We start from the raw sequence: 26,215 nt of genomic DNA, 5'->3' as shown, positions 1-26,215 counted from the left end.
ATTACTCAAACGTCCAAATCAAAATTCTCTAAAATAATTCAGAAACTCAAAACTGAAATGAAATAGCGAGTAGGGAATTGAAAAATCAAGCCAGTTGAATGGAGATGAAGATTCGAAGTGCTGGAGGAGGCTCAGCTGCAGTGGCAATTGGACCCCTCAAGGAGTTCTTCAATATGCTGCAGTGTGAGTGAATGATCCAGTGGAAATTGTGTAGCTGCGTGAATGATCGATTGAATGAATCCTCATCTTCGAATCTGAACGAAAATCAAAGGAAAAATGAATTCTAAGTGTTTCTCTACTCAAAAACCGAGTTTTCCAGCCCAAGAGTCGTCCTAAGATGTAAAAAAAACATATATATACTCTGACGGCGGAATGAACCCTGATCTGTAAAAATGCGATATTTGCTCAAGCGGAGTGTCGAGCGAACATCGAGCGTTCGATTCTGCCTAGGTTCACTCGAGCGGCCTGTCGAGCGAACATCGAGCGTTCGACTCTGCCTGAATTCGCTCGAGCGGAGGTGGATGAAGAGAAAGTCAAGGCCATCAAGGAGTGGCCAACGCCAAAGAGCATCACTGAGGTAAGAAGCTTTCATGGCTTAGCTAGCTTTTATCGATATTTTGTTAAATAATTTAGCACCATTGCTGCACCACTCACTGAAGTCATTAAAAAGAATGTTGGGTTTCATTGGGGGGCAACTCAAGAGAATGCTTTTGCCACCATCAAAGAAAGGTTGTGCTCTGCACCTGTGCTAGCATTACCTGATTTTAACAAAACTTTTGAGGTTGAATGTGATGCCTCAAGTATAGAGATTGGACCCGTTGTGAAGCAGGATAGGCGGCCCATAGCCTTTTTCAATGAAAAGTTAAGTGGGGCCTCACTCAAGTATCCTACTTATGACACAGAGCATTATGCTCTTGTTCGTGCATTAGAGACTTGGCAGCATGACTCACTCAAAAATGAGTAGCACTAAAGATATCCCAAGTGCAGGAGGATGTCGTGTAATAATTAGGAATAAATTCCTAGATCGTCTCCTCAGGGAAAGTTACTTAAAAATCAAACTCCTTGAAAAAGGTGAAACAAAGAGAAAATAAAATGATGGTATGTGCAATGGATGGAAGAGGGTACTAGTCATGGACTAGATTCATGTTTTTGGATTTTGATTGCCGGATTGGAATAAAAAGGACTAACAGATTAAACTCAGAAATTAATAAAACTAGATTAAGAATCAAACTAAATTAGGAAGTAATTGATAAAACATGGACTGAAAATTGAGAAGCCCCAAATTCAATGTTCTAGGGTTCATCATTATATTCAAATCACAAATTCTCAAATTAAACCACCGTAATTGTAATCAATACTAAAATGAAAGCTTAACGAAACGATAAGAATAAATAACACGAATTAAATGAATAACAAATAAATTACTCAAACGTCGAAATCAAAATTCTCTAAAATAATTCAGAAACTCAAAACAGAAATGAAATAGCAAGTAGGGAATTGAAAAGATCAAGCCAGCTGAATGGAGATGAAGATTCGGAGTGGTGGAGGAGGCTCAGCTGTAGTGGCAATTGGACCCCTCAAGGAGTTCTTCAATCTGCTGCAGTGTGAGTGAATGATCTAGTGGAAATTGTGTAGCTGCGTGAATCATCGATTGAATGAATCCTCCTCTTCGAATCTGAACGAAAATCAAAGGAAAATTGAATTCTAAGTGTTTCTCTACTCAAAAACTGAGTTTTCCAGCCCAAGAGTCGTCCTAAGATGTAAAAAAAACATATATATACTCTGACGGCGGAATGAACCCAGACTTGTAAAAATGCGATATTCGCTCGAGCGGAGTGTCGAGCGAACATCGAGCATTCGACTCTGCCTAAGTTTGCTCGAGCGACCTGTCGAGCGAACATCGAGCTTTCGACACTGCCTGAATTCGCTCGAGCGGAGGTGGATGAAGAGAAAGTCAAGGCCATCAAGGAGTGGCCAATGCCGAAGAGCATCACTGAGGTAAGAAGCTTTCATGGCTTAGCTAGCTTTTATCGATATTTTGTTAAATACTTTAGCACCATTGCTGCACCACTCGCTGAAGTCATTAAAAAGAATGTTGGGTTTCATTGGGGGGCAACTCAAGAGAATGCTTTTGCCACGATCAAAGATAGGTTGTGCTCTGCACCTGTGCTAGCATTACCTGATTTTAACAAAACTTTTGAGATTGAATGTGATGCCTCAGGTATAGGGATTGGAGCCGTTTTGATGCAGGATAGGCGGCCCATAGCCTTTTTCAGTGAAAAGTTAAGTGGGGCCTCACTCAAGTATCCTACTTATGACAAAGCTTTATGCTCTTGTTCGTGCATTAGAGACTTGGCAGCATGACTCACTCAAAAATGAGTAGCACTAAAGCTATCCGAAGTGCAGGAAGATGTCGTGTAATAATTAGGAATAAATTCCTAGATCGTCTCCTCAGGAAAAGTTACTTAAAAATCAAACTCCTTGAAAAAGGTGAAACAAAGAGAAAATAAAATCATGGTATGTGCAATGGATGGAAGAGGGTACTAGTCATGGACTAGATTCATGTTTTTGGATTTTGATTGTCGGATTGGAATAAAAATGACTAATAGATTAAACTCAGAAATTAATAAAACTAGATTAAGAATCAAACTAAATTAGGAAGTAATTGATAAAACATGCACTAAAAATTGGATAGCCCTAAATTCAATGTTCTAGGGTTCACATCATTATATTCAAATCACAAATTCTCAAATTAAACCACCGTAATTGTAATCAATACCAAAATGAAAGCTTAACGAAACGATAAGAATAAATAACACGAATTAAATGAATAACAAATAAATTACTCAAACGTCTAAATCAAAATTCTCTAAAATAATTCAGAAACTCAAAACTTAAATGAAATAGCAAGTAGGGAATTGAAAAGATCAAGCTAGTTGAATGGAGATGAAGATTCGAAATGGTGGAGGTGGCTCAGCTGTAGTGGCAATTGGACCCCTCAAGGAGTTCTTCAATATGCTGCAGTGTGAGCGAATGATCCAGTGGAAATTGTGTAGCTGCGTGAATGATCGATTGAATGAATCCTCCTCTTCGAATCCGAACTAAAATCAAAGGAAAAATGAATTCTAAGTGTTTCTCTACTCAAAAACCGAGTTTTCCAGCCCAAGAGTCGTCCTAAGATGTAAAAAATATATATATATACTCTGACGGCGGAATGAACCCTGCTCTGTAAAAATGCGATATTCGCTCGAGCGGAGTGTCGAGCGAACATCGAGCGTTCGACTCTGCCTAAGTTCGCTCGAGCGGCCTGTCGAGAGAACATCGAGTGTTCGACTCTCCCTGAATTCGCTCGAGCGGATGTGGATGAAGAGAAAGTCAAGGCCATCAAGGAGTGGCCAACGCCAAAGAGCATCACTGAGGTAAGAAGCTTTCATGGCTTAGTTAGCTTTTATCGATATTTTGTTAAATACTTTAGCACCATTGCTGCACCACTCACTGAAGTCATTAAAAAGAATGTTGGGTTTCATTGGGGGGCAACTCAAGAGAATGCTTTTGCCACCATCAAAGAAAGGTTGCGCTCTGCACCTGTGCTAGCATTACCTGATTTTAACAAAACTTTTGAAATTGAATGTGATGCCTTAGGTATAGGGATTGGAGCCGTTTTGATGCAAGATAGGCGGCCCATAGCCTTTTTCAGTGAAAAGTTAAGTGGGGCCTCACTCAAGTATCCTACTTATGACAAAGAGCTTTATGCTCTTGTTCGTGCATTAGAGACTTGGCAGCATGACTCACTCAAAAATGAGTAGCACTAAAGATATCCCAAGTGCAGGAGGATGTCGTGTAATAATTAGGAATAAATTCCTAGATCGTCTCCTCAGGGAAAGTTACTTAAAAATCAAACTCATTGAAAAAGGTGAAACAAAGAGAAAATAAAATGATGGTATGTGCAATGGATGGAAGAGGGTACTAGTCATGGACTAGATTCATGTTTTTGGATTTTGATTATCGGACTGGAATAAAAATGACTAATAGATTAAACTCAGAAATTAATGAAACTAGATTAAGAATCAAACTAAATTAGGAAGTAATTGATAAAACATGCACTGAAAATTGAAATGCCCCAAATTCAATGTTATAGGGTTCATCATTATATTCAAATCACAAATTCTCAAAATAAACCACCGTAATTGTAATCAATACTAAAATGAAAGCTTAACGAAACGAGAAGAATAAATAATACGAATTAAATGAATAACAAATAAATTACTCAAACGTCTAAATCAAAATTCTCTAAAATAATTCAGAAACTCAAAACTGAAATGAAATAGCAAGTAGGGAATTGAAAAGATCAAGCCAATTGAATGGAGATGAAGATTCGAAGTGGTGGAGGAGGCTCAGCTACAATGGCAATTGGACCCCTCAAGGAGTTCTTCAATCTACTGCAGTGTGAGTGAATGATCTAGTGGAAATTGTGTAGCTGCGTGAATGATCGATTGAATGAATCCTCCTCTTCGAATCTGAACGAAAATCAAAGGAAAAATGAATTCTAAGTGTTTCTCTACTCAAAAACCGAGTTTTCTAGCCCAAGAGTTGTCCTAAGATTTCAAAAAAAACATATATATACTCTGACGGCGGAATGAACCCTGATCTGTAAAAATGCGATATTCGCTCGAGCGGAGTGTCGAGCGAAGATCGAGCGTTCGACTCTGCCTAAGTTCGCTCGAGCGGCCTGTCGAGCGAACATCGAGCGTTCGACTCTGCCTGAATTCGCTCGAGCGGCCAAATGCCTCCGCTCGAGCGATCTCTTTTCCCGCATCTCGCTCGAGCCCATTGTCGAGCGGAAGCCGAGCATTTGAATCTGCTTGACTGCGCTCGAGCGAAATGTACCATAATCCATATTAATTGGCAGTTGATAAAATTAGAGCAGAAATTCATGCTTTTAATCAATTAAAATCACAACTTTGATTTATTCATTTTTCCATATAAAACCAATATTAAAGTAGTGAAATAATTAATATATATTGGTTCCAAAAGCATTAAAAATGCAATAATTCAACTCAATCACACCCCCCAACTAGCATTTTCCTAATCCTTGAGCAAAATAGTGAAAATTAATTGAGATGAATATTACATAAAGATCGAAATTCAAACAAAAACAATCAAACACAAATCTGAATTCTCACAAAAGTGACACGTTACTACTCAACCCCCAAGGGTTATACCCACCAAGACTATCTTAATAATCTTTCACATAGAATTAAGGCAAATGTCTCAGAACTCAAATGTGTGTGTGGAGCTCGATCGGTTGTGTGTTCCTCATTACTAGCCATGATTTGCCATAGGATTTTTCAACCTTAAGATTAATCATTGCTGATTCTAACTACCTCAAAGCCCAAGGGTCTAGCAGTTTTCACGCCAGCTCTGTTTTTAAAGGTTGGACACTCAACCCCTAAAGTCTTGGGTAACTGTTTCTAGCCCTTTTTACTTAAGAAAGTTCACTAAGTTGCCTTTATTCCTTTTCTCTCTCTTTTTTTTTTCTTTTCATTCTAATCTTTTCAAATCCTTTTCCCTCTTTTTTTTCTTTGTTTTCTTTTTTTCTTTCTTTTTTTCTTTTTGGCATGGCTCGGTAGTCCTGCAGTTTACTTCTCCAGTGTTAAATCAATGAATGTTAAATAAGGAACACTACAAGCGTAAGCATGTGCAAAATGTCCTTCAAAATTTGTCTTTCGTTTTACAAAAATTTTATCAAGTTTCATCTCAATAAGCATAACATCCTGGTGTTTCAAGCCACATATCAACAAAATATGATGCATCAAAAATCATGCTCTATGTTCAAGCTTGAAAATAAATCTTCACAAATGATCCCGCTCAACTACTCCACCAAGATGCTCAAATTTCACAAATCTTATTTATTTATTTATTTATTTATTTTTTGAAACTGTGCACACATGCTACCCCCCAACTAGTGAGAGACATAGTCCTTAATGAGTCGAGCGAAAGAAAAGAAAGTGCACAGAACTAAGCAAGCAAAACAATCAATCAATCATGAAATATAAAATCAAAGCAAAAGAACAAATAAAAACAAAGCAAGTAAAGAAAACTGTAAAGAAAGAGAAACAAATCAAAACACTTCCCTGGGGTCTTGCACAAGCAAGATCTCTTCATGTGGATCAAAGACCTTCAGAAATGCCTTTAGACGTTGTCCGTTCATAGTGAAGCCATTACCATTTTTCGGATTGACAATGTCTACCGCACCATGAGGATGAACGGTCTTTACAATATACGGCCCACTCCATCGGGATTTTAACTTTCCAGGAAAAATGTGCAAGCGAGAGTTGTAAAGAAGAACTTCCTGGCCAAGTGTGAAATGCTTTGGATGAATTTTCTGATCATGCAGAATTTCCATGCGTTCCTTTGCAATCTGAGCGTTGTCATAAGCATTCCGACAAGCTTCATCAAATTCATTGATCTGCAATTTTCTCAACCCTGAAGCTTTATTAAGTGACATGTTAACATGTTTTATGGCCCAAAGAGCTCGATGCTGAATATCAACAGGTAAATGACAAGCTTTACCATAAACTAATCGATAAGGAGACATCCCTAGATTTGTTTTAAAAGCTGTCCTATAAGCCCACAAAGCATCAAGAAGTTTAACCGACGAATCTTTCCTATTAGGCTTGATGGTTTTCTCTAAAATAATTTTTATCTCTCTGTTTGCCAATTCAGCTTGCCCATTTGTTTGAGGGTGATAAGGGGTAGAAACTCTGTGTGTAATACCATATTTCTTCACAAGTGTAGAAAATGGTTTGTTGCAAAAATGAGAACCCCCATCACTTATAATAACTTTTGGCATGCCAAAACAAGCAAACAAAGATTGCAAAAATTTTAGGACAACATGATGGTCATTTGTTTTGCAAGCAATGGCCTCCACCCATTTTGAAACATAATCCACAGCTAAAAGAATATATGTGTTTCCAAAAGAAACCAGAAAAGGTCCCATGAAGTCTATTCCCCAACAATCAAAAATTTCTAAAGTCAGAATAGGGGAAAGAGGCATAATATCTCTTTTGCTAATGGATCCCAATTTTTGACAAGGCTCACAAGCCTTGCAAAAATTATAAGCATCTTTAAACATGGAAGGCAAGTAAAAACCGCTTTGCAAAATTTTTGAAACTGTTTTCTTTGCTGAAAAATGACCACCACATGCACCCATATGACAAAATCTCAAAACAGAAGAAAACTCATCATCAGGAATGCATCTTCGAATCAATTGGTCCGAACAATATTTAAAAAGATATGGATCATCAAAATAAAAGTGTCGTACCTCAGAGAGAAACCGACGCTTATCTTGGGTGGACCATTCAGAAGGCATTCTCTCAGTCACCAAATAATTGACTATGTCAGCATACCAGGGAGCTCTATCAACCACAAACAGCTACTCATCCGGGAAACTATCATCAAGAGGAAGGCTGACATTTGAAGAAGGAGATGATGACAATCTAGAGAGGTGGTCAGCTACCACGTTTTCAACTCCTTTCTTGTCCTTAATGTTGATGTTGAACTCTTGAAGTAATAGAATCCAGCGAATCAAGCGTGGCTTTGCATCTTTCTTAGCCAACAAATACTTAAGAGCAGAGTGGTCAGTGAAAATAGTAACAGGAGAACCAAGAATATAAGTCCAAAATTTATCAAGTGCAAAAACCACTGCAAGCAATTCTTTTTCAGTAGTGGTATAATTTTTCTGGGCATCATTCAAGGTCCTACTAGCATAATAAATCACAAATGGCCTATTATCCACCCGCTGCCCCAAAACATAGTCACTAGCATCTGTCATAATCTCAAAGGGAAGGTCCCACTGCGGAGGTTGCACAATAGGTGCAGTGGTAAGCGATTTCTTAAGGGTATCAAAAGATTTTTGGCACTCATCAGTCCAAACAAATTCAATATCATTTTGTAAAAGAGTGCACAAAGGTTTTGCAATAAAACTAAACCCTTGAATAAATCGCCTATAAAAGCCAGCATGACCAAGAAAAGAACAAATATCCCTAACTGTCCTAGGAATAGGAAGTTTAGATATTAATTCAATCTTTGCCTTGTCAACCTTTATACCCTCAGAAGAAACAACATGCCCCAATACAATGCCCTGAGTGACCATAAATTGGCATTTCTCCATAAATTGGCATTTCTCCCAATTAAGTAAAAGATTTTTTTCCTCACATCTCTAGAGAATACGTGCCAAATTATGCAAACAACTCTCAAAGGATTTTCCAAAAACAGAGAAATCATCCATGAATATTTCACAAATGTCATCAATCATATCAGAAAAAATACTCATCATGCATCTCTGAAAAGTAGCTGGAGCATTACACAAACCAAAAGGCATTCTAGTAAAAGCAAAAGTGCTAAAAGGACAGGTGAAAGTGGTTTTCTCCTGATCCTCAGGTGCTACAGCAATTTGATAATAACCAAAATAGCCATCCAAGAAACAATAATATGCATTACCAGCTACTCTTTCCAAAATTTGATCCAAGAATGGTAAAGGAAAATGATCCTTCCTACTGGCTGAGTTAAGTTTTCTATAGTCAATGCACATTCTCCAGCCAGTAACCATTCTAGTTGGAATCAACTCATTTTTATCATTTTTTATGACAGTCAAACCAGATTTCTTTGGTACCACTTGAGTTGGACTTACCCACTTACTGTCTGAGATGGGATAAATGATACCCACTGCGAGTAGCTTAAGCACCTCCTCTTTCACAACTTCCTTCATGGTAGGATTGAGCCTACGTTGAGCATCACGAACTGGTCTAGCATCGTCTTCAAGACGGATTCTGTGGGTACATACAGCGGCATCAATGCCTTTGATGTCAGCTATTGTCCAACCAATTGCGCATCGATGCTTCCTTAATACTTCAATTAACTGGGCTTCATCCTTCTGATTTAGCTTTGAGGAAATCACCACCGGAAAAGTGCCTTCTTCAGGACCAAGGAACACATACTTTAAATCTTGAGGAAGTGGTTTCAGTTCCAACTGGGAAACTTCTTCCTCTGAAGATTTAAGCATGTCTGGTGGTGGTAGAGCTTCAAACTGGGGTTTCCATCTTGCTCCCACAAATTGTACTTCAAGTGGTAAAGATGAATCTGCAAAACAATCAAAAAAATCAAAGTCATCTTCATTGATATGATCAATTTTCTCATCAAGTAAAAATTCAGGTGTCTAAAAAATATAATCATCATCAGAGAATGGAGAAGTTGAGCAAATAAAATCTGTTGGTGTCAAACTCTCCACAGCATTTAGATCGCTTGTGTCATCAAAATGTGCTGGCATCTTGCAAGCGTTGAAAACGTTCAACTCAAGTGCCATGTTCCCAAAGGTAAGCTTCAAAACTCCACTTCTGCAATTGATCAATGCATTTGATGTTGCTAGAAATGGTCTTCCTAGGATGACAGGAGCTTGATAAATAGTGGAGACCAGCTGCTGCATGTCAAGAACCACAAAATCCACTGGAGAGTAGAATTTGTCTACCTGGACCAACACATCCTCTACAATACCCCTCGGTACCTTAACGGATCTGTCAGCCAGCTGTAGCATGATAGAGGTCTTTTTCAGCTCACTCAATCCCAACTGCTCATATACTGAGAACGGTAGCAAGTTCACACTACTCCCCAAATCAAGTAAAGCTCTCCCAATGCGTGATTCACCAATCATAATGGAAATGTTGGGAGAGCCAAGATCTCCAAACTTCTGAGAAGTCTCGCTCAATATCAATGCACTAACTTGCTTTGTTAGGAAAGCTTTCTTCTTCACATTCAGATTCCTCTTCACTGTGCACAAGTCCTTCAAAAATTTTGCATATGAAGGCACTTGTTGTATGGCATCCAAGAGTGGAATATTGATCTTCACTTGCTTGAAAATCTCTTGAATCTCCGTGTGATACTTGTTCTTTTGGCCAGCTGCCAATCTCTAAGGATAGGGAACCACAGGTTGGTATCCCTTACTAGTCTCAACATTTGCACTCACAGGTTTCTTCAGCTCTGGTCTCACTACCTCTGGTTCTTTCTCAACTTCATCAGTCTCTGTTACATCTTCAGGTGTAGGACCAACTACCTGTGTGTCTATAGGCATCTCTGGTTGGGGAACTTCCTTCCCACTTCTCAAAGTAAGAACTAATTGAGCTGAAATATTGCATATTTTAGCTATTTAAAACCAATGTATTTTAAATTCATCATGACATTATTATTGGTTTAAAATGGAAAAATGGTTAAAGTGAATAAATCAAAGTTGTGATTTTAATTGATTAAAAGCATGAATTTCTGCTTGAATTCTACCAACTATTGATTACTGTGCATTCTAGTCCATAATTTTTCTTGCTTTCTATTATCATTTGTGTTTGTACCATTGTTCTCCTTGTTCTTCATGTTCATAAGGTTTCTTGAGCTATCTTTCCATCTTCAAAAGATAGAAGCACTTCTTGCCAACCCATTTTCGAATAAATATATCACATTCCTTGTGAAATCCTATGCTTCTCAAACCTTGAAAATTTAACTTAGGAAAGGAAAATGATGAGTGCGTGTTTCTGTTCAAGCAAAGAGAGATTATGCTGAGGAAAATCAAGAACAAACACCATGCAGCAACCACTCACTCAGAACTGCACTCACACCAGCTCACACATGCAGAAAAGTGACTCACAATGCACATGCACACACTCGAACAGCACCAGGAGAACACTCACAACACTTGCAGAAAAATCTTCATGCAGCAAAGACACTCACACATGCTGGACAAACTCACACATGCAACAGGAGAAGAAATGGACGATGCACATGCAGAACAGAAAGCACTGGGACAGCAGCTACTACAGCAAAAGAAAGAACATCACATGGACAGCACACATGCAGACATGCAGTGGACTCACACATGTACACATGCAGAAAAGTGCAAGCACCATTCGGATCACACCAAGCAGTAGAAAGCATTCGGACACATGCAGGAACACATGCACACATGCAACGCACACATGCAGACCAACATGCACACATGCACACATGCAGACGCAGAGCAGCAGGAGAAGAAATGGACCAGTTCACACATGCAGTAAACGTGCAGCAGCTACTACAGCAGGAGAAGACCAGTTCACACATGCAGTAAACTCACACACGCAGCACGTTACAGCAAATAGCAGCTTTCGGACAACACACAGCAACCAACTCACACCAGCTCACACAAGCAGAACACTCATTCAGGCAACACACATGCAGAAAGATATTCACACAAACGTCCAGCAGATCGGCAGAAGAATAAAGCAGCTGGCCTTCAACTTTGACAGAACAGAACCATGCACATGCAGCAGCAGATTTGTTCTCTCTTTTCCGAGTAGCTGGACGTGCAGCAGGAGATCAATAGCATCTGGGGCAGCAAGAGAACACATGGGATCATGGAAGACAGCTGGACAGAAAGCAGCAGCAGCAGATTTTATTTCTTTCTTTCTTTCGTTTAAGCTGGACAGAGTATTTAATTAGCTAAAGGCGGCAACACATGGGCAGTTTTTACTTACTTCTTTCCGTTTAGAAGCTAGAGAGAGTTATTGTTTTTTTCCAGTTTTCGTTTCAGGCGAGGGTTCTCTGAAGCTCTCAGTTTTCCAGTTTATTTTCAGTAGCCTTTTGACATGCTATTGTGTTTTTGAGTTCCAAACGTTGCCTTCGTTTTGGACGTAGCAGTAGAGGGGGGGGGGGGAGTAGCTTTGAGTTGTTATTTACTTTCTTTCTTTCATTCAGATGCTGGGCAGCCAGTTTTATTTAGTTTTCTTCTCTGTTTCTTTGGTTTTTCATTCGGACAGCAGAGCTTTACATCTTGTTTTCGTTCCAGACCTGCATTAGTCGTTTGAGTTTTTCTTTCCGTATATAGCAGTAGGGCAACCTTGAGTTTATTTTCTTTCTCTTCCATTTAAGTAGCAGAATTTTTATTTCATTTTCTTTGACTTTTCTTTCCTAATATAGATTGGTATTCGGCAGTTTTTTTGTTTTTGCCTACAATGCTTTGTTGTTTTAAGAATTTTTATTAAGTATTAAGAATTGTTTTAGAATTTTATCTCATTAATTGTAATACCTTAATTTCTTTCAAGTGTGCTAGTTGGTTTCATGCAACAAGAGAATTGTTTTAGAAGTTTTTAATCAAGTATGCTAGTTTGTTTCATGAAATAAAGGAATTGTTTTAGAAGTTTTTAATTAAGTGTACTAGTTTAATTTATTGCAAGAAGGGTTTGGTAGAGAGCTTTTGTTTTTTTTTTTTGTTTTAGTTGGGTAATTTAATTGTTGTTTACTTATTTCATGTTATTTATTTTTACTGTTTCATTAAGCTTTCATTTTAATAGTGATTACAATTGTTATGGTTTAATTTGAGAATTTGTGATTTAGATACAATGATAAACCCTAGAATATTGATTTTGAGGCTTTTCAATTTTCAATGCATGTTTTGTCAATTACTTTCTAATCTAGTTTAATTCTTAATTTAGTTTTATTAATCTCTGAATTTAATCTATTAGTCATTTACATTCCAATCCGACAATCAAAAATCTAAAAATATGAATCTAGTCCATGACTAGTAACCTCTTCCATCCATTGCACATATCATCCTCTTGTTTTCTCTTTGTGAAGTTTTTCACATTTTTCAACAAGTTTAATTTTAAGTAACTTTCCCTGAGGAGACGATCTAGGAATTTATTCCTAATTATTACACGACATCCTCCTGCACTTGGGATAGCATTAGTGCTACTCATTTTTGAGTGAGTCAAGTTTTTGGCGCCGTTGCCGGGGATTGTAGTTTAACTTAAATTTAAACTTGTTATTTTATTTTATTTTTCTCTACCATATTGTCTCTAGTTACTCATCTCATCTGCATCAACCACTCATTTCTACCATATTAAATTGATGTTTCATGTCATGGGTGAGAGACAGTTCAAATAGGTTGCTTAGAGTCACATCGAGTGTTGAGAGTAGTATACACAGCTTGAAGATAGATAGCTCGTCTGTTTTTTCTTCGAGTGAGCCAGGTGAAGAAATTGAAATCGAATCAGAAAACATGGCTGCACCTGCACCACGCACTCTTAAGGACTATTTGCAACCCACTCGTATCACTACACCTTCATGCATTGTTTTACCAGAAAATGCACCTAATTTCTCTATCAAGCATGGCATGATGTCAGTGATACCTCAGTTCCACGGGATGGATTCTGAGAGTCCTTACCAACACTTGACAGATTTTGAGTTGGCTTGTGCTACTTTTATAACTAGGGCTGTTACTGATGAATTCATTAGACTTCGTTTATTTCCTTTCTCTTTAAAGGATAAAGTGAAGATTTGGTTTAACTCTTTGAGACCTAATTCCATTTCTAGTTGGTCTGACATGCAGCATGAATTCTTACAAAAATTTTTTCCTTTTCAGAGAACTCAGTTTTTTCAAGAGCAAATCAGCTAGTTCAATCAAAGACCTGATGAGACCTTTCAGGCTAGTTGGGAAAAGTTCAAGGATTTGGTGAACATTTGTCCACATCATGGTTTTGAATCTTAGAGGCTGGTGAGCTATTTTTACATTGGTCTCACTCCGGAATGCAAGCAGTTTGTTCAGACAATGTGCAATGGGGAGTTCTTCAGCAAGGAACCTGATGAAGCATTATCATTTTTTGACTACCTTGCTGAGAGAGCACAACAGTGGAACACTCGTGCTAATCGAGTTCCATTAGCAGCACAGCCACTAAGGGCTATTTCTGGAGGGGGCAGATATGAGCTTAAAGAAGACACTGATGTTCAAGCCCGAATAGCTGCATTGACTAGAAGACTAGAAGTCATGGAAATAGAAAAAGTGAAGGCTGCGAAAGTAGTAGAGGCATGTTCTATATGTGCTGATTCAAACCATAAGACCCAAGACTGCCCGATTATGCCAGTATTTCAAGAAGGTGGGTCTGAGCCAATGCAATCAGCTAACTAGGTTAATAGAGCACAAAATCAGCCTTTCTCCAACACATATAATCCGAGGTGGAGGAATCACCCAAATTTCTCATGGAGGAATGATCAGCCTGGTCGATCCCCACCACCTCAGCAGCAGCCATTTAATCAGGGTGCTCCTCAGCACCAGTATCCGCCATATCAGAATCCTCAGAGCTATCCTTATGTAGCTCCTCCTGGATTTTAGCCTCATGTAGCTGCACAAAGTTCTCAGCCTTCATCATCTGCAAAGAAAACTCTAGATGACAGTATGGCACAGATGGCCAATACACTTCAGCAATTCATGCAGATTCAGGCCACCACAAATAATCAGAATACTCAGGCCATAAATGAGTTGCGTGGCACTATTAATAAGATGAGCACAACCTTGAGCACCCTAGAGAAAGGGAAATTTCCAGCACAACCTCAGCCTAATCCTCAAGTATACAGACAACAACAACATCAAGTGCATAATGTCTCAGGAGACGTTATTGAGACAGCAAAAGCTGTTCTTACTTTGAGAAGTGGGAAGGAAGTTCCCCAACCTGAGATGACCATAGACACAGAGGTAGTTGCTCCAACGCCTAAAGATGCAGCAGAGACGGATGAAGTTGAAAAAGAACCAGAGGTAGTGAGACCAGAACTGAAAAAGCCTGTGAGTGCAGATGCTGAAACTAGTAAGGGATACCAACCTGTGGTTCCCTATCCTCAGAGATTGGTAGCTGGCCAAAAGAACAAGTATCACACGGAGATTCAAGAGATTTTCAAGCAAGTGAAGATCAATATTCCACTCTTGGATGCCATACAACAAGTGCCTTCATATGCAAAGTTTTTGAAGGACTTGTGCACGGTGAAGAGGAAGCTGAATGTTAAGAAGAAAGCTTTCCTAACGGAGGAAGTTAGTGCATTGATATTGAGCGAGACTCCTCAGAAGTTTGGAGATCCCGGCTCTCCCAACATTTCCATTATGATTGGTGAATCACGAATTGGGAGAGCTTTACTTGATTTGGGGAGTAGTGTGAACTTGCTACCGTTCTCAGTATATGAGCAGTTGGGATTGGGTGAGCTTAAAAAGACCTCCATCATGCTACAGTTGGCTGACAGATCAGTTAAGGTACCGAGGGGTATTGTAGAGGACGTGTTGGTCCAGGTGGACAAATTCTACTACCCAGTGGATTTTGTGGTTCTTGACATGTAGCAGCCAGTCTCCACTATTTACCAAGCTCCTGTCATCTTAGGAAGACCATTTCTAGCTACATCAAATGCATTGATCAATTGTAGAAGTGGAGTTTTGAAACTTACCTTTGGGAACATGGCACTGGAGTTGAACGTTTTCAACGCTTGCAAGATGCCAGCACATTTTGATGACACAAGCGATTTGAATGCTGTGGAGAGTTTGACACCAACAAATTTTATTTGCTCAACTTCTCCCTTCTCTGATGATGATTATATTTTTCAGACACCTGAATTTTTACTTGATGAGAAAATTGATCATATCAATGGAGATGACTTTGATTTTTTTGATTGTTTTGCAGATTCTTCATTACCACTTGAAGTACAGTTTGTGGGAGCAAGATGGAAACCCCAATTTGAAGCTCTACCACCACCAGACATGCTTAAATTTTGAAAAGAAGAAGTTCTCCAGTTGGAGCTGAAACCGCTTCCTCAAGATTTAAAGTATGTGTTCCTTGGTCCTGAAGAAGACACTTTTTTGGTGGTGATTTCCTCAAAGCTAAATCAGAAGGATGAAGCCCAGTTGATTGAAGTATTAAGGAAGCATCGAGGCGCAATTGGTTGGACAATAGCTGACATCAAAGGCATTGATGCCGCTGTATGTACCCACAGAATCCATCTTGAAGACGATGCTAGACCGGTTCGTGATGCTCAACGTAGGCTCAATCCTACCATGAAGGAAGTTGTGAAAGAGGAGGTGCTTAAGCTACTCGCAGTGGGTATCATTTATCCCATCTCAGACAGTAAGTGGGTAAGTCCAACTCAAGTGGTACCAAAGAAATCTGGTTTGACTGTCATAAAAAATGATAAAAATGAGTTGATTCCAACTAGAATGGTTACTGGCTGGAGAATGTGCATTGACTATAGAAAACTTAACTCAGCCAGTAGGAAGGATCATTTTCCTTTACCATTCTTGGATTAAATTTTGGAAAGAGTAGCTGGTAATGCATATTATTGTTTCTTGGATGGTTATTCTGGTTATTATCAAATTGCTGTAGCACCTGAGGATCAGGAGAAAACCACTTTCACCTGTCCTTTTGGCACTTTTGCTTTTACTAGAATGCCTTTTGGTCTGTGTAATGCTCCAGCTACTTTTCAGAGATGCATGATGAGTATTTTTTCTGATATGATTGATGACATTTGTGAAATATTCATGGATGATTTCTCTGTTTTTGGAAAATCCTTTGAGAGTTGTTTGCATAATTTGGCACGTATTCTCCAGAGATGTGAGGAAAAAAATCTTTTACTTAATTGGGAGAAATGCCAATTTATGGTTACTCAGGGCATTGTATTGGGGCATATTGTTTCTTCTGAGGGTATAAAAGTTGACAAGGCAAAGATTGAATTAATATCTAAACTTCCTATCCCTAGGACAGTTAGGGATATTCGTTCTTTTCTTGGTCATGCTGGCTTTTATAGGCGGTTTATTCAAGGGTTTAGTTCTATTGCAAAACCTTTGTGCACTCTTCTACAAAATGATATTGAATTTGTTTGGACTGATGAGTGCCAAAAAGCCTTTGATACCTTGAAAAAGTCGCTTACCACTGCCCCTATTGTGCAACCCCCGCAGTGGGACCTTCCCTTTGAGATTATGACAGATGCTAGTGACTATGCCTTAGGAGCTGTTTTGGGGCAGCGAGTAGATAACAGACCTTTTGTGATTTATTATGCCAGTAGAACTTTGAATGATGCCCAGAAAAATTATACCACTACTGAAAAAGAATTGCTTGCAGTGGTTTTTGCACTTGATAAATTCCGGGCTTATATTCTTGGTTCTCCTGTTACTATTTTCACTGACCACTCTGCTCTTAAGTATTTGTTGGCTAAGAAAGATGCAAAACCACGCTTGATTCGCTGGATTCTATTACTTCAAGAGTTCAACATCAACATTAAGGACAAGAAAGGAGTTGAAAACGTGGTAGCTGACCACCTCTCTAGATTGTCATCATCTCCTTCTTCACATGTCAGCCTTTCTCTTGATGATAGTTTCCTGGATGAGCAGCTGTTTGTGGTTGATAGAGTTCCCTGGTATGCTGACATAGTCAATAATCTGGTGACTGAGCGAATGCCTTCTGAATGGTTAACCCAAGATAAGTGTCGGTTTTTATCTGAGGTAAAACATTTCTACTTTGATGACCCTTATCTTTTCAAATATTGTTCGGACCAATTGATTCAGAGATGCATTCCTGATGATGAGTTTTCTTCGATATTGAAATTTTGTCATATTGGTGCATGTGGTCCCTTTTCAGCAAATAAAACAGTGGCAAAAATTTTGCAAAGCGGTTTTTATTGGCCTTCCATGTTTAAGGACACTTATAATTTTTGTAAAGCATGTGAGTCTTGTCAAAAGTTGGGAGCCATTAGCAAAAGAAACATGATGCCCCTTTCCCCCATTCTTACTTTAGAAATCTTTGATTGTTGGGGAATAGACTTCATGGGACATTTTCTGGTTTCCTTTGGAAACACATATATTTTATTGGTTGTGGACTATGTTTCAAAGTGGGTTGAGGCCATCGCTTGCAAAACCAATGACCATCATGTTGTACTAAAGTTTTTACAATCTTTGTTTGCTCGATTTGGCATGCCCAAGGTTATCATTAGTGACGGGGGTTCTCATTTTTGCAATAAACCATTTTCTACACTTATGAAGAAATATGGTATCACACACAGATTTTCTACCCCTTATCACCCTCAAACAAATGGGCAAGCTGAATTGACAAACAGAGAGATAAAAATCATTCTGGAGAAAACAGTAAATCCTAATAGGAAAGATTGGTCGATTAAGCTTATTGATGCTTTGTGGGCTTATAGGACAGCTTTTAAAACAAATCTAGGGATGTCTCCCTATCGATTAGTTTATGGTAAAGCTTGTCATTTACCTGTTGACATTCAGCATCGAGCTCTTTGGGCCATAAAACATGTTAACATGTCACTTGATGAAGCTTCAGGGTTGAGAAAATTGCAGATCAATGAATTGGATGAAGCTCGTCGGAATGCTTATGACAACGCGCAACTGGCAAAGGAACGCATGAAAATTCTGCATGATCAGAAAATTCATCCAAAGCATTTCACACTTGGCCAGGAAGTTCTTCTTTACAACTCTCGCTTGCATATTTTTCCTAGAAAGTTGAAATCCCGATGGAGTGGGCCGTACATTGTAAAGACCGTTCATCCTCATGGTGCGGTAGACATTGTCAATCCAAAGAATGGTAATAGCTTCACTGTCAACGGACAACGTCTAAAGTCATTTCTGAAGGTCTTTGATCCACATGAAGAGATCTTGCTTGTGCAAGACCCCAGGGGAGTGCTTTAAGTTGTTTTTCCTTCTTTACAGTTTTCTTTACTTGCTTTGTTTTTATTTGTTCTTTTGCTTTGATTTTATATTTCATGTTAATTGTTTGTTTTGCTTGCTTAGTTCTGTGCACTTTGTTTTCTTTCGTTCGATTCATTGAGGACTATGTATCTCACTAGTTGGGGGGTAGCATGTGTGCACATATATATATAAAAAAAAAAATTTGAAATTTAAGATTTGTGAAATTTGAGCATCTTGGTGAAGTAATTGAGCGGGATCATTTGTGAAAAATTTATTTTCAAGCTTAAACATAGAGCATGATTTTTGATGCATCATGTTTTGTTGATATGTGGCTTGAAACACCGGGATGTTATGCTTATTGAGATGAAACTTGATAAAATTTTTGTAGAACGAAATGCAAATTTTGAAGGACATTTAGCACATGCTTACGCTTGTAGTGTTCCTTATTTACCATTCATTGATTTAACACTGGAGAAGTAAACTGCAGGACTACCAAACCATGCCAAAAAAAAAAAAATGAAAAGATTAGAATGAAAAGAAAAAAAAAGAAAAAAAAAAGGAATAAAGGCAACTTAGTGAACTTTCCTAAGTAAAAAGGGCTAGAAACAGTTACCCAAGACTTTGGGGGTTGAGTGTCCAACCTTTAAAAAAACAGAGCTGGCGTGAAAACTGCTAGTCCCTTGGACTTTGAGGTAGTTAGAATCAGCAACGATTAATCTTAAGGTTGAAAAATCCTATGACAAATCATGGCTAGTAATAAGAAACGCACAGCCAGTTTAGCTCCACACACACATTTGAGTTATGAAAAATTTGCCTCAATTCTACGTGAAAGATTGTTGAGATAGTCTTGATGGGTATAGCCCCTGGTGGATTAGTGGTAACATGTCACTTTTGTGAGAATTCAGAATTATGTTTGATTGCTTTTGTTTGAATTTCGAGTTTTATGCAATGTTCATCTCAATTAATTTTCACTATTTTGCTCAAGGATTAGCAAAATGCTAGTTGGGGTTGTGATTGAGCTGAAATATTGCATATTTTAGCTATTTAAAACCAATGTATTTTAAATTCATCATGACATTATTATTGGTTTTAAATGGAAAAATGGTTAAAGTGAATAAATCAAAGTTGTGATTTTAATTGATTAAAAGCATGAATTTCTGCTTGAATTCTACCAACTATTGATTACTATGCATTCTAGTCCATAATTTTTCTTGCTTTCTATTATCATTTGTGTTTGTACCATTGTTCTCCTTGTTCTTCGTGTTCATAAGGTTTCTTGAGCTATCTTTCCATCTTCAAAAGATAGAAGCACTTTTTGCCAACCCATTTTCCAATAAATATATCACATTCCTTGTGAAATCCTATGCTTCTCAAACCTTGGAAATTTAACTTAGGAAAGGAAAATGATGAGTGCGTGTTTCTGTTCAAGCAAAGAGAGATTATGCTGAGGAAAATCAAGAACAAACACCATGCAGCAACCACTCACTCGGAACTGCACTCACACCAGCTCACACATGCAGAAAAGTGACTCACAATGCACATGCACACACTCGCACAGCACCAGCAGAACACTCACAGCACTTGCAGAAAAATCTTCATGCAGCAAAGACACTCACACATGCAGCAGAAGAAGAAATGGACGATGCACATGCAAAACAGAATGCACTCAGACAGCAGCTACTACAGCAAAAGAAAGAACATCACATGGACAGCACACATGCAGACATGCAGTGGACTCACACATGCACGCATGCAGAAAAGTGCAAGCACCATTCGGATCACACATGCAAAACAGAAAGCACTCGGACAGCAGCTACTGCAGCAAAAGAAAGAACATCACATGGACAGCACACATGCAGACATGCAGTGGACTCACACATGCACACATGCAGAAAAGTGCAAGCACCATTCGAATCACACCAAGCAGCAGAAAGCATTCGGACACATGCAGGAACACATGCACACATGCAACGCACACATGCAGACCAACATGCACACATGCACACATGCAAACGCAGAGCAGCAGGAGAAGAAATGGACCAGTTCACACATGCAGTAAACGTGCAGCAGCTGCTACAGCAGGAGAAGACCAGTTCACACATGCAGTAGACTCACACACGCAGCACGTTACAGCAGATAGCAGCTTTCGAACAACACACAACAACCAACTCACACCAGCTCACACAAGCAGAACACTCATTCGGGCAACACACATGCAGAAAGAAATTCACACGAACGTGCAGCAGATCGGCAGAAGAATAAAGCAGCTGGCCTTCAACTTTGACAGAACAGAACCATGCACATGCAGCAGCAGATTTGTTCTCTCTTTTCCGAGTAGCTGGACGTGCAGCAGGAGATCAATAGCATCTACGACAGCAGGAGAACACATGGGATCATGGAAGACAGCTGGACGGAAAGCAGTAGCAGCAGATTTTATTTCTTTCTTTCTTTCGTTTAAGCTGGACAGAGTATTTAATTAGCTAAAGGCAGCAACACATGGGCAATTTTTACTTACTTCTTTCCGTTTAGAAGCTAGAGAGAGTTATTGTTTTTTTCCAGTTTTCATTTCAGGCGAGGGTTCTCTGAAGCTCTCGGTTTTCCAGTTTATTTTCAGTAGCCTTTTGACATGCTATTGTGTTTTTGAGTTCCAGACGTTGCCTTCGTTTTGGACGTAGCAATAGAGGGGGGGTGGGGAGTAGCTTTGAGTTGTTATTTTCTTTCTTTCTTTCGTTCAGACACTGGGCAGCCAGTTTTATTTAGTTTTCTTCTCTGTTTCTTTGGTTTTTCATTCGGACAACATAGCTTTACATCTTGTTTTCGTTCCAGACCTGCATTAGTTGTTTGAGTTTTTCTTTCCGTATATAGCAGTAGGGCAACCTTGAGTTTATTTTCTTTCTCTTCCGTTTAAGTAGCAGAATTTTCATTTCATTTTCTTTGACTTTTCTTTCCTAATATAGATTGGTATTCGGCAGTTTTTTTGTTTTTGCCTACAATGCTTTGTTGTTTTAAGAATTTTTATTAAGTATTAAGAATTGTTTTAGAATTTTATCTCATTAATTGTAATACCTTAATTTCTTTCAAGTGTGCTAGTTGGTTTCATGCAACAAGAGAATTGTTTTAGAAGTTTTTAATCAAGTATACTAGTTTGTTTCATGAAATAAAGGAATTGTTTTAGAAGTTTTTAATTAAGTGTACTAGTTTAATTTATTGCAAGAAGGGTTTGGTAGAGAGCTTTTGTTTTTTTGTTTTAGTTGGGTAATTTAATTGTTGTTTACTTATTTCATGTTATTTATTTTTATTGTTTCATTAAGCTTTCATTTTAATAGTGATTACAATTGTTGTGGTTTAATTTGAGATACAATGATAAACCCTAGAATATTGATTTTGAGGCTTTTCAATTTTCAATGCATGTTTTGTCAATTACTTTCTAATCTAGTTTAATTCTTAATTTAGTTTTATTAATCTCTGAATTTAATCTATTAGTCATTTACATTCCAATCCGACAATCAAAAATCTAAAAATATGAATCTAGTCCATGACTAGTAACCTCTTCCATCCATTGCACATATCATCCTCTTGTTTTCTCTTTGTGAAGTTTTTCACATTTTTCAACAAGTTTAATTTTAAGTAACTTTCCCTGAGGAGACGATCTAGGAATTTATTCCTAATTATTACACGACATCCTCCTGCACTTGGGATAGCATTAGTGCTACTCATTTTTGAGTGAGTCAAGAACTACCTTCGCTGTCTCAATAACATCTCCTGAGACATTATGCACTTGCTGTTGTTGCTGCCTGTACACTTGAGGATTAGGCTGAGGTTGTGCTGGAAATTTCCCTTTCTCTAGGGTGCTCAAGGTTGTGCTCTTCTTATTAATAGTGCCTCGCAACTCATTTATGGCCTGAGTGTTCTGATTATTTGTGGTGGCCTGAATCTACATGAATTGCTGAAGTGTATTGGTCATCTGAGCCATACTGTCATCTAGAGTCTTCTTTGCAGATGATGAAGGTTGAGAACTCTGTGCAGCTACATGAGGCTAAAATCCAGGAGGAGCTACATAAGGATAGCTCTGAGGATTCTGATATGGTGGATACTGGTGCTGAGGAGCACCCTGATTAAATGGCTGCTGCTGAGGTGGTGAGGACCTACCAGGCTGATCATTTCTCCATGAGAAATTTGGGTGATTCCTCCACCCCGGATTATATGTGTTGGAGAAAGGCTGATTCTGTGCTCTATTAACCCAGTTAGCTGATTGCATCTGCTCAGACCCACCTTCTTGAAATACTGGCATAATCGGGCAGTCTTGGGTCTTATAGGTTGAATCAGCACATATAGAACATGCCTCTACTACTTTCACAGCCTTCACTTTTTCCATTTCCATTACCTCTAGTCTTCTAGTCAATGCAGCTATTCGGGCCTAAACATCGGTGTCTTCTTTAAGTTCATATCTACCCCCCCCAGAAATAGCCCTCAGTGGCTGTGCTGCTAATGGAACTCGATCAGTACGGGTGTTCCACTGTTGTGCACTCTCAGCAAGGTAGTCAAAAAATGATAGTGCTTCATCAGGTTCCTTGCTGAAGAACTCCCCATTGCACATTGTCTGAACAAACTGCTTGCATTCTAGAGTAAGACCAGTGTAAAAATAGCTCACCAACCTCCAAGATTCAAAACCATGATGTGGACAGATGTTCATCAAATCCTTAAATTTTTCCCAACTGGCCTGAAAGGTCTCATCAGGTCTCTGACTGAACTGACTTATTTGCTCTTGCAAAAACTGAGTTCTCTGAAAAGGAAAAAAATTTTGTAAGAATTCACGCTGCATATCAGACCAACTAGAAATAGAATTAGGACTCAAAGAATTAAACCAAATCTTCGCTTTATCCTTTAAAGGGAAAGGAAATAAACGAAGTCTAATGAATTCATCAGTAACAGCCCTAGTGATAAAAGTAGTACAAGCCAACTCAAAATCTGTCAAGTGCTGGTAAGGACTCTCAGAATCCATCCCGTGGAACTGAGGTATCACTGACATCATGCCATGCTTAATAGAGAAATTAGATGCATTTTCAGGTAAAACAATGCATGAAGGTGTAGTGGTGGGAGTGGGTTGCAAATAATCCTTAAGAGTGTGTGGTGCATGTGCAGCCATATTTTCTGGTTCAATTTCAATTTCCTCACCTGACTCACTAATAGAAAAGACAGAAGAGCTATCTATCTACAAACTGTGTATACTACTCTCAACACTCGATGTGACTCTAAGCAACCTATTTCAATTGTCTCTCACCCATGACATGAAACATCAGTTTAAAGAGCATAACAAAAATAACGAGTTTAAATTTAAGTTAAAATACTTTCCCCAGCAACGGCGCCAAAAACTTGACTCACTCAAAAATGAGTAGCACTAAAGCTATCCTAAGTGCAGGAGGATGTCGTGTAATAATTAGGAATAAATTCCTAGATCGTCTCCTCAGGGAAAGTTACTTAAAAATCAAACTCCTTGAAAAAGGTGAAACAAAGAGAAAATAAAATGATGGTATGTGCAATGGATGGAAGAGGGTACTAGTCATGGACTAGATTCATGTTTTTGGATTTTGATTGTCGGATTGGAATAAAAAGAACTAATAGATTAAACTCAGAAATTAATAAAACTAGATTAAGAATAAAACTAAATTAGGAAGTAATTGATAAAACATGCACTGAAAATTGAAAAGCCCCAAATTCAATGTTTTAGGATTCATCATTATATTCAAATCACAAATTCTCAAATTAAACCACCGTAATTGTAATCAATACTAAAATGAAAGCTTAACGAAATGATAAGAATAAATAACACGAACTAAATGAATAACAAATAAATTACTCAAACGTCTAAATCAAAATTCTCTAAAATAATTCAGAAACTCAAAACTGAAATGAAATAGCAAGTAGGGAATTGAAAAGATCAAGCCAGTTGAATGGAGATGAAGATTCAAAGTGGTGGAGGAGGCTGAGCTGCAGTGGCAATTGGACCCCTCAAGGAGTTCTTCAATCTGCTGCAGTGTGAGTGAATGATCCAGTGGAAATTGTGTAGCTGCGTGAATGATCGATTGAATGAATCCTCCTCTTCGAATCTAAACGAAAATCAAAGGAAAAATGAATTCTGAGTGTTTCTCTACTCAAAAACCGAGTTTTCCAGCCCAAGAGTCGTCCTAAGATGTAAAAAAAACATATATATACTCTGACGGCGGAATGAACCCTGATCTGTAAAAATGCGATATTCGCTCGAGCAGAGTGTCCAGCGAACATCGAGCGTTCGACTCTGCCTAAGTTCGCTCGAACTGCCTGTCGAGCGAACATCGAGCGTTCGGCTCTACCTGAATTCGCTCGAGCGGCCAAATGCCTCCGCTCGAGCGATCTCTTTTCCCACATCTCGCTTGAGCCCACTGTCGAGTGGAAGTCGAGCGTTTGAATCTGCCTGACTTCGCTCGAGCGGCTAGAAGCCGCTGCTCGAGCAAAATGTACCATAATCCATATTAATTGGCAGTTGATAAAATTAGAGCAGAAATTCATGCTTTTAATCAATTAAAATCACAACTTTGATTTATTCATTTTTCCATATAAAACCAATGATAAAGTAATGAAAGAATTAATATATATTGGTTCCAAAAGTATTAAAAATGCAATAATTCAACTCAATCACAGCACCACCTATGGCCTAGGGAATTTGTGATTCACATTGATCATGAATCATTGAAGCATCTCAAGGGTCAAGGTAAGTTGAATAAAAGGCATGCTCGTTGGATGGAATACATTGAGACATTTCCATATGTCATCTGTTACAAGCAAGGTAAGGAGAGCATCGTTGATGATGCTTTATCTCGAAGGTATGTACTTCTTACTTCTATGAATGCTAAGATGCTTGGGTTTGAATATGTGAAATACCTATATGCCGATAACGCTGACTTCTCTAATGTGTACATGGCATGTGATAAGGCGGCATTTGGTAAGTTTTACAAGCATGAGGGTTACTTGTTTAAAAAAAAACAAACTTTGTGTGCCAAGTTGTTCTATGCGTGAATTACTGGTGCGTGAGGCACATGGTGGGAGATTAATGGGACACTTTGGTGTCAAGAAGACTTTGGATATTTTGCATGAACATTTCTTTTGGCCTAAGATGAAGAGAGATGTTACTCACATTTGTGGCAGGTGCATTGCATGTAGGAAGGCCAAATCTAAAGTGTTGTCACATGGGTTGTATACATCTTTACCCGTTCCTAGTGAGCCATGGGTCGACATATCTATGGACTTTGTTTTGGGGCTACCTAGGACAAAAAGGGGTAGAGATTCTATTTTTGTGGTTGTGGATACATTTAGTAAGATGGCACATTTTATTCTATGCCATAAAACAGATGATGCCACAAACATAGCTAACTTGTTTTTCAGGGAGATAGTGCGACTCCATGGTGTTCCCAGGAGTATTGTTTCTGATAGGGATGTTAAATTCCTTAGCTACTTTTGGAAGGTGTTGTGGGAGAAATTGGGTACCAAGCTCTTATTTTCCACTACTTGTCATCCGCAGACTAATGGTCAGACTGAAGTATTTAATAGGATCTTAACTTGGCTTTTACACTATTGTTCATAAGAATTTAAAAACTTAGGAGGATTGTTTGCCATTCATAGAGTTTGCATATAATAGGACCATGCATACTACTA

General features: G+C 38.5%; 1 protein-coding gene across 1 annotated transcript in view; it reads right to left on the bottom strand.

The window, feature by feature from the left end:
• LOC122310223 (phenylacetaldehyde reductase-like) overlaps positions 1 to 26,215 on the bottom strand; it is a 46,763-nt gene that overhangs the window by 16,290 nt on the left and 4,258 nt on the right. Inside the window, exon 5 of the mRNA XM_043124104.1 lies at positions 25,208 to 25,210. Within this exon, the coding sequence (XP_042980038.1) occupies positions 25,208 to 25,210 (3 nt within the window). The remainder of the gene's footprint in view (positions 1 to 25,207; positions 25,211 to 26,215) is intronic.

This window comes from Carya illinoinensis, chromosome 5, assembly GCF_018687715.1.
Source record: "Carya illinoinensis cultivar Pawnee chromosome 5, C.illinoinensisPawnee_v1, whole genome shotgun sequence".
Lineage (NCBI taxonomy): Eukaryota > Viridiplantae > Streptophyta > Magnoliopsida > Fagales > Juglandaceae > Carya > Carya illinoinensis.
This window is presented reverse-complemented; position numbering and strand designations above follow the sequence as displayed.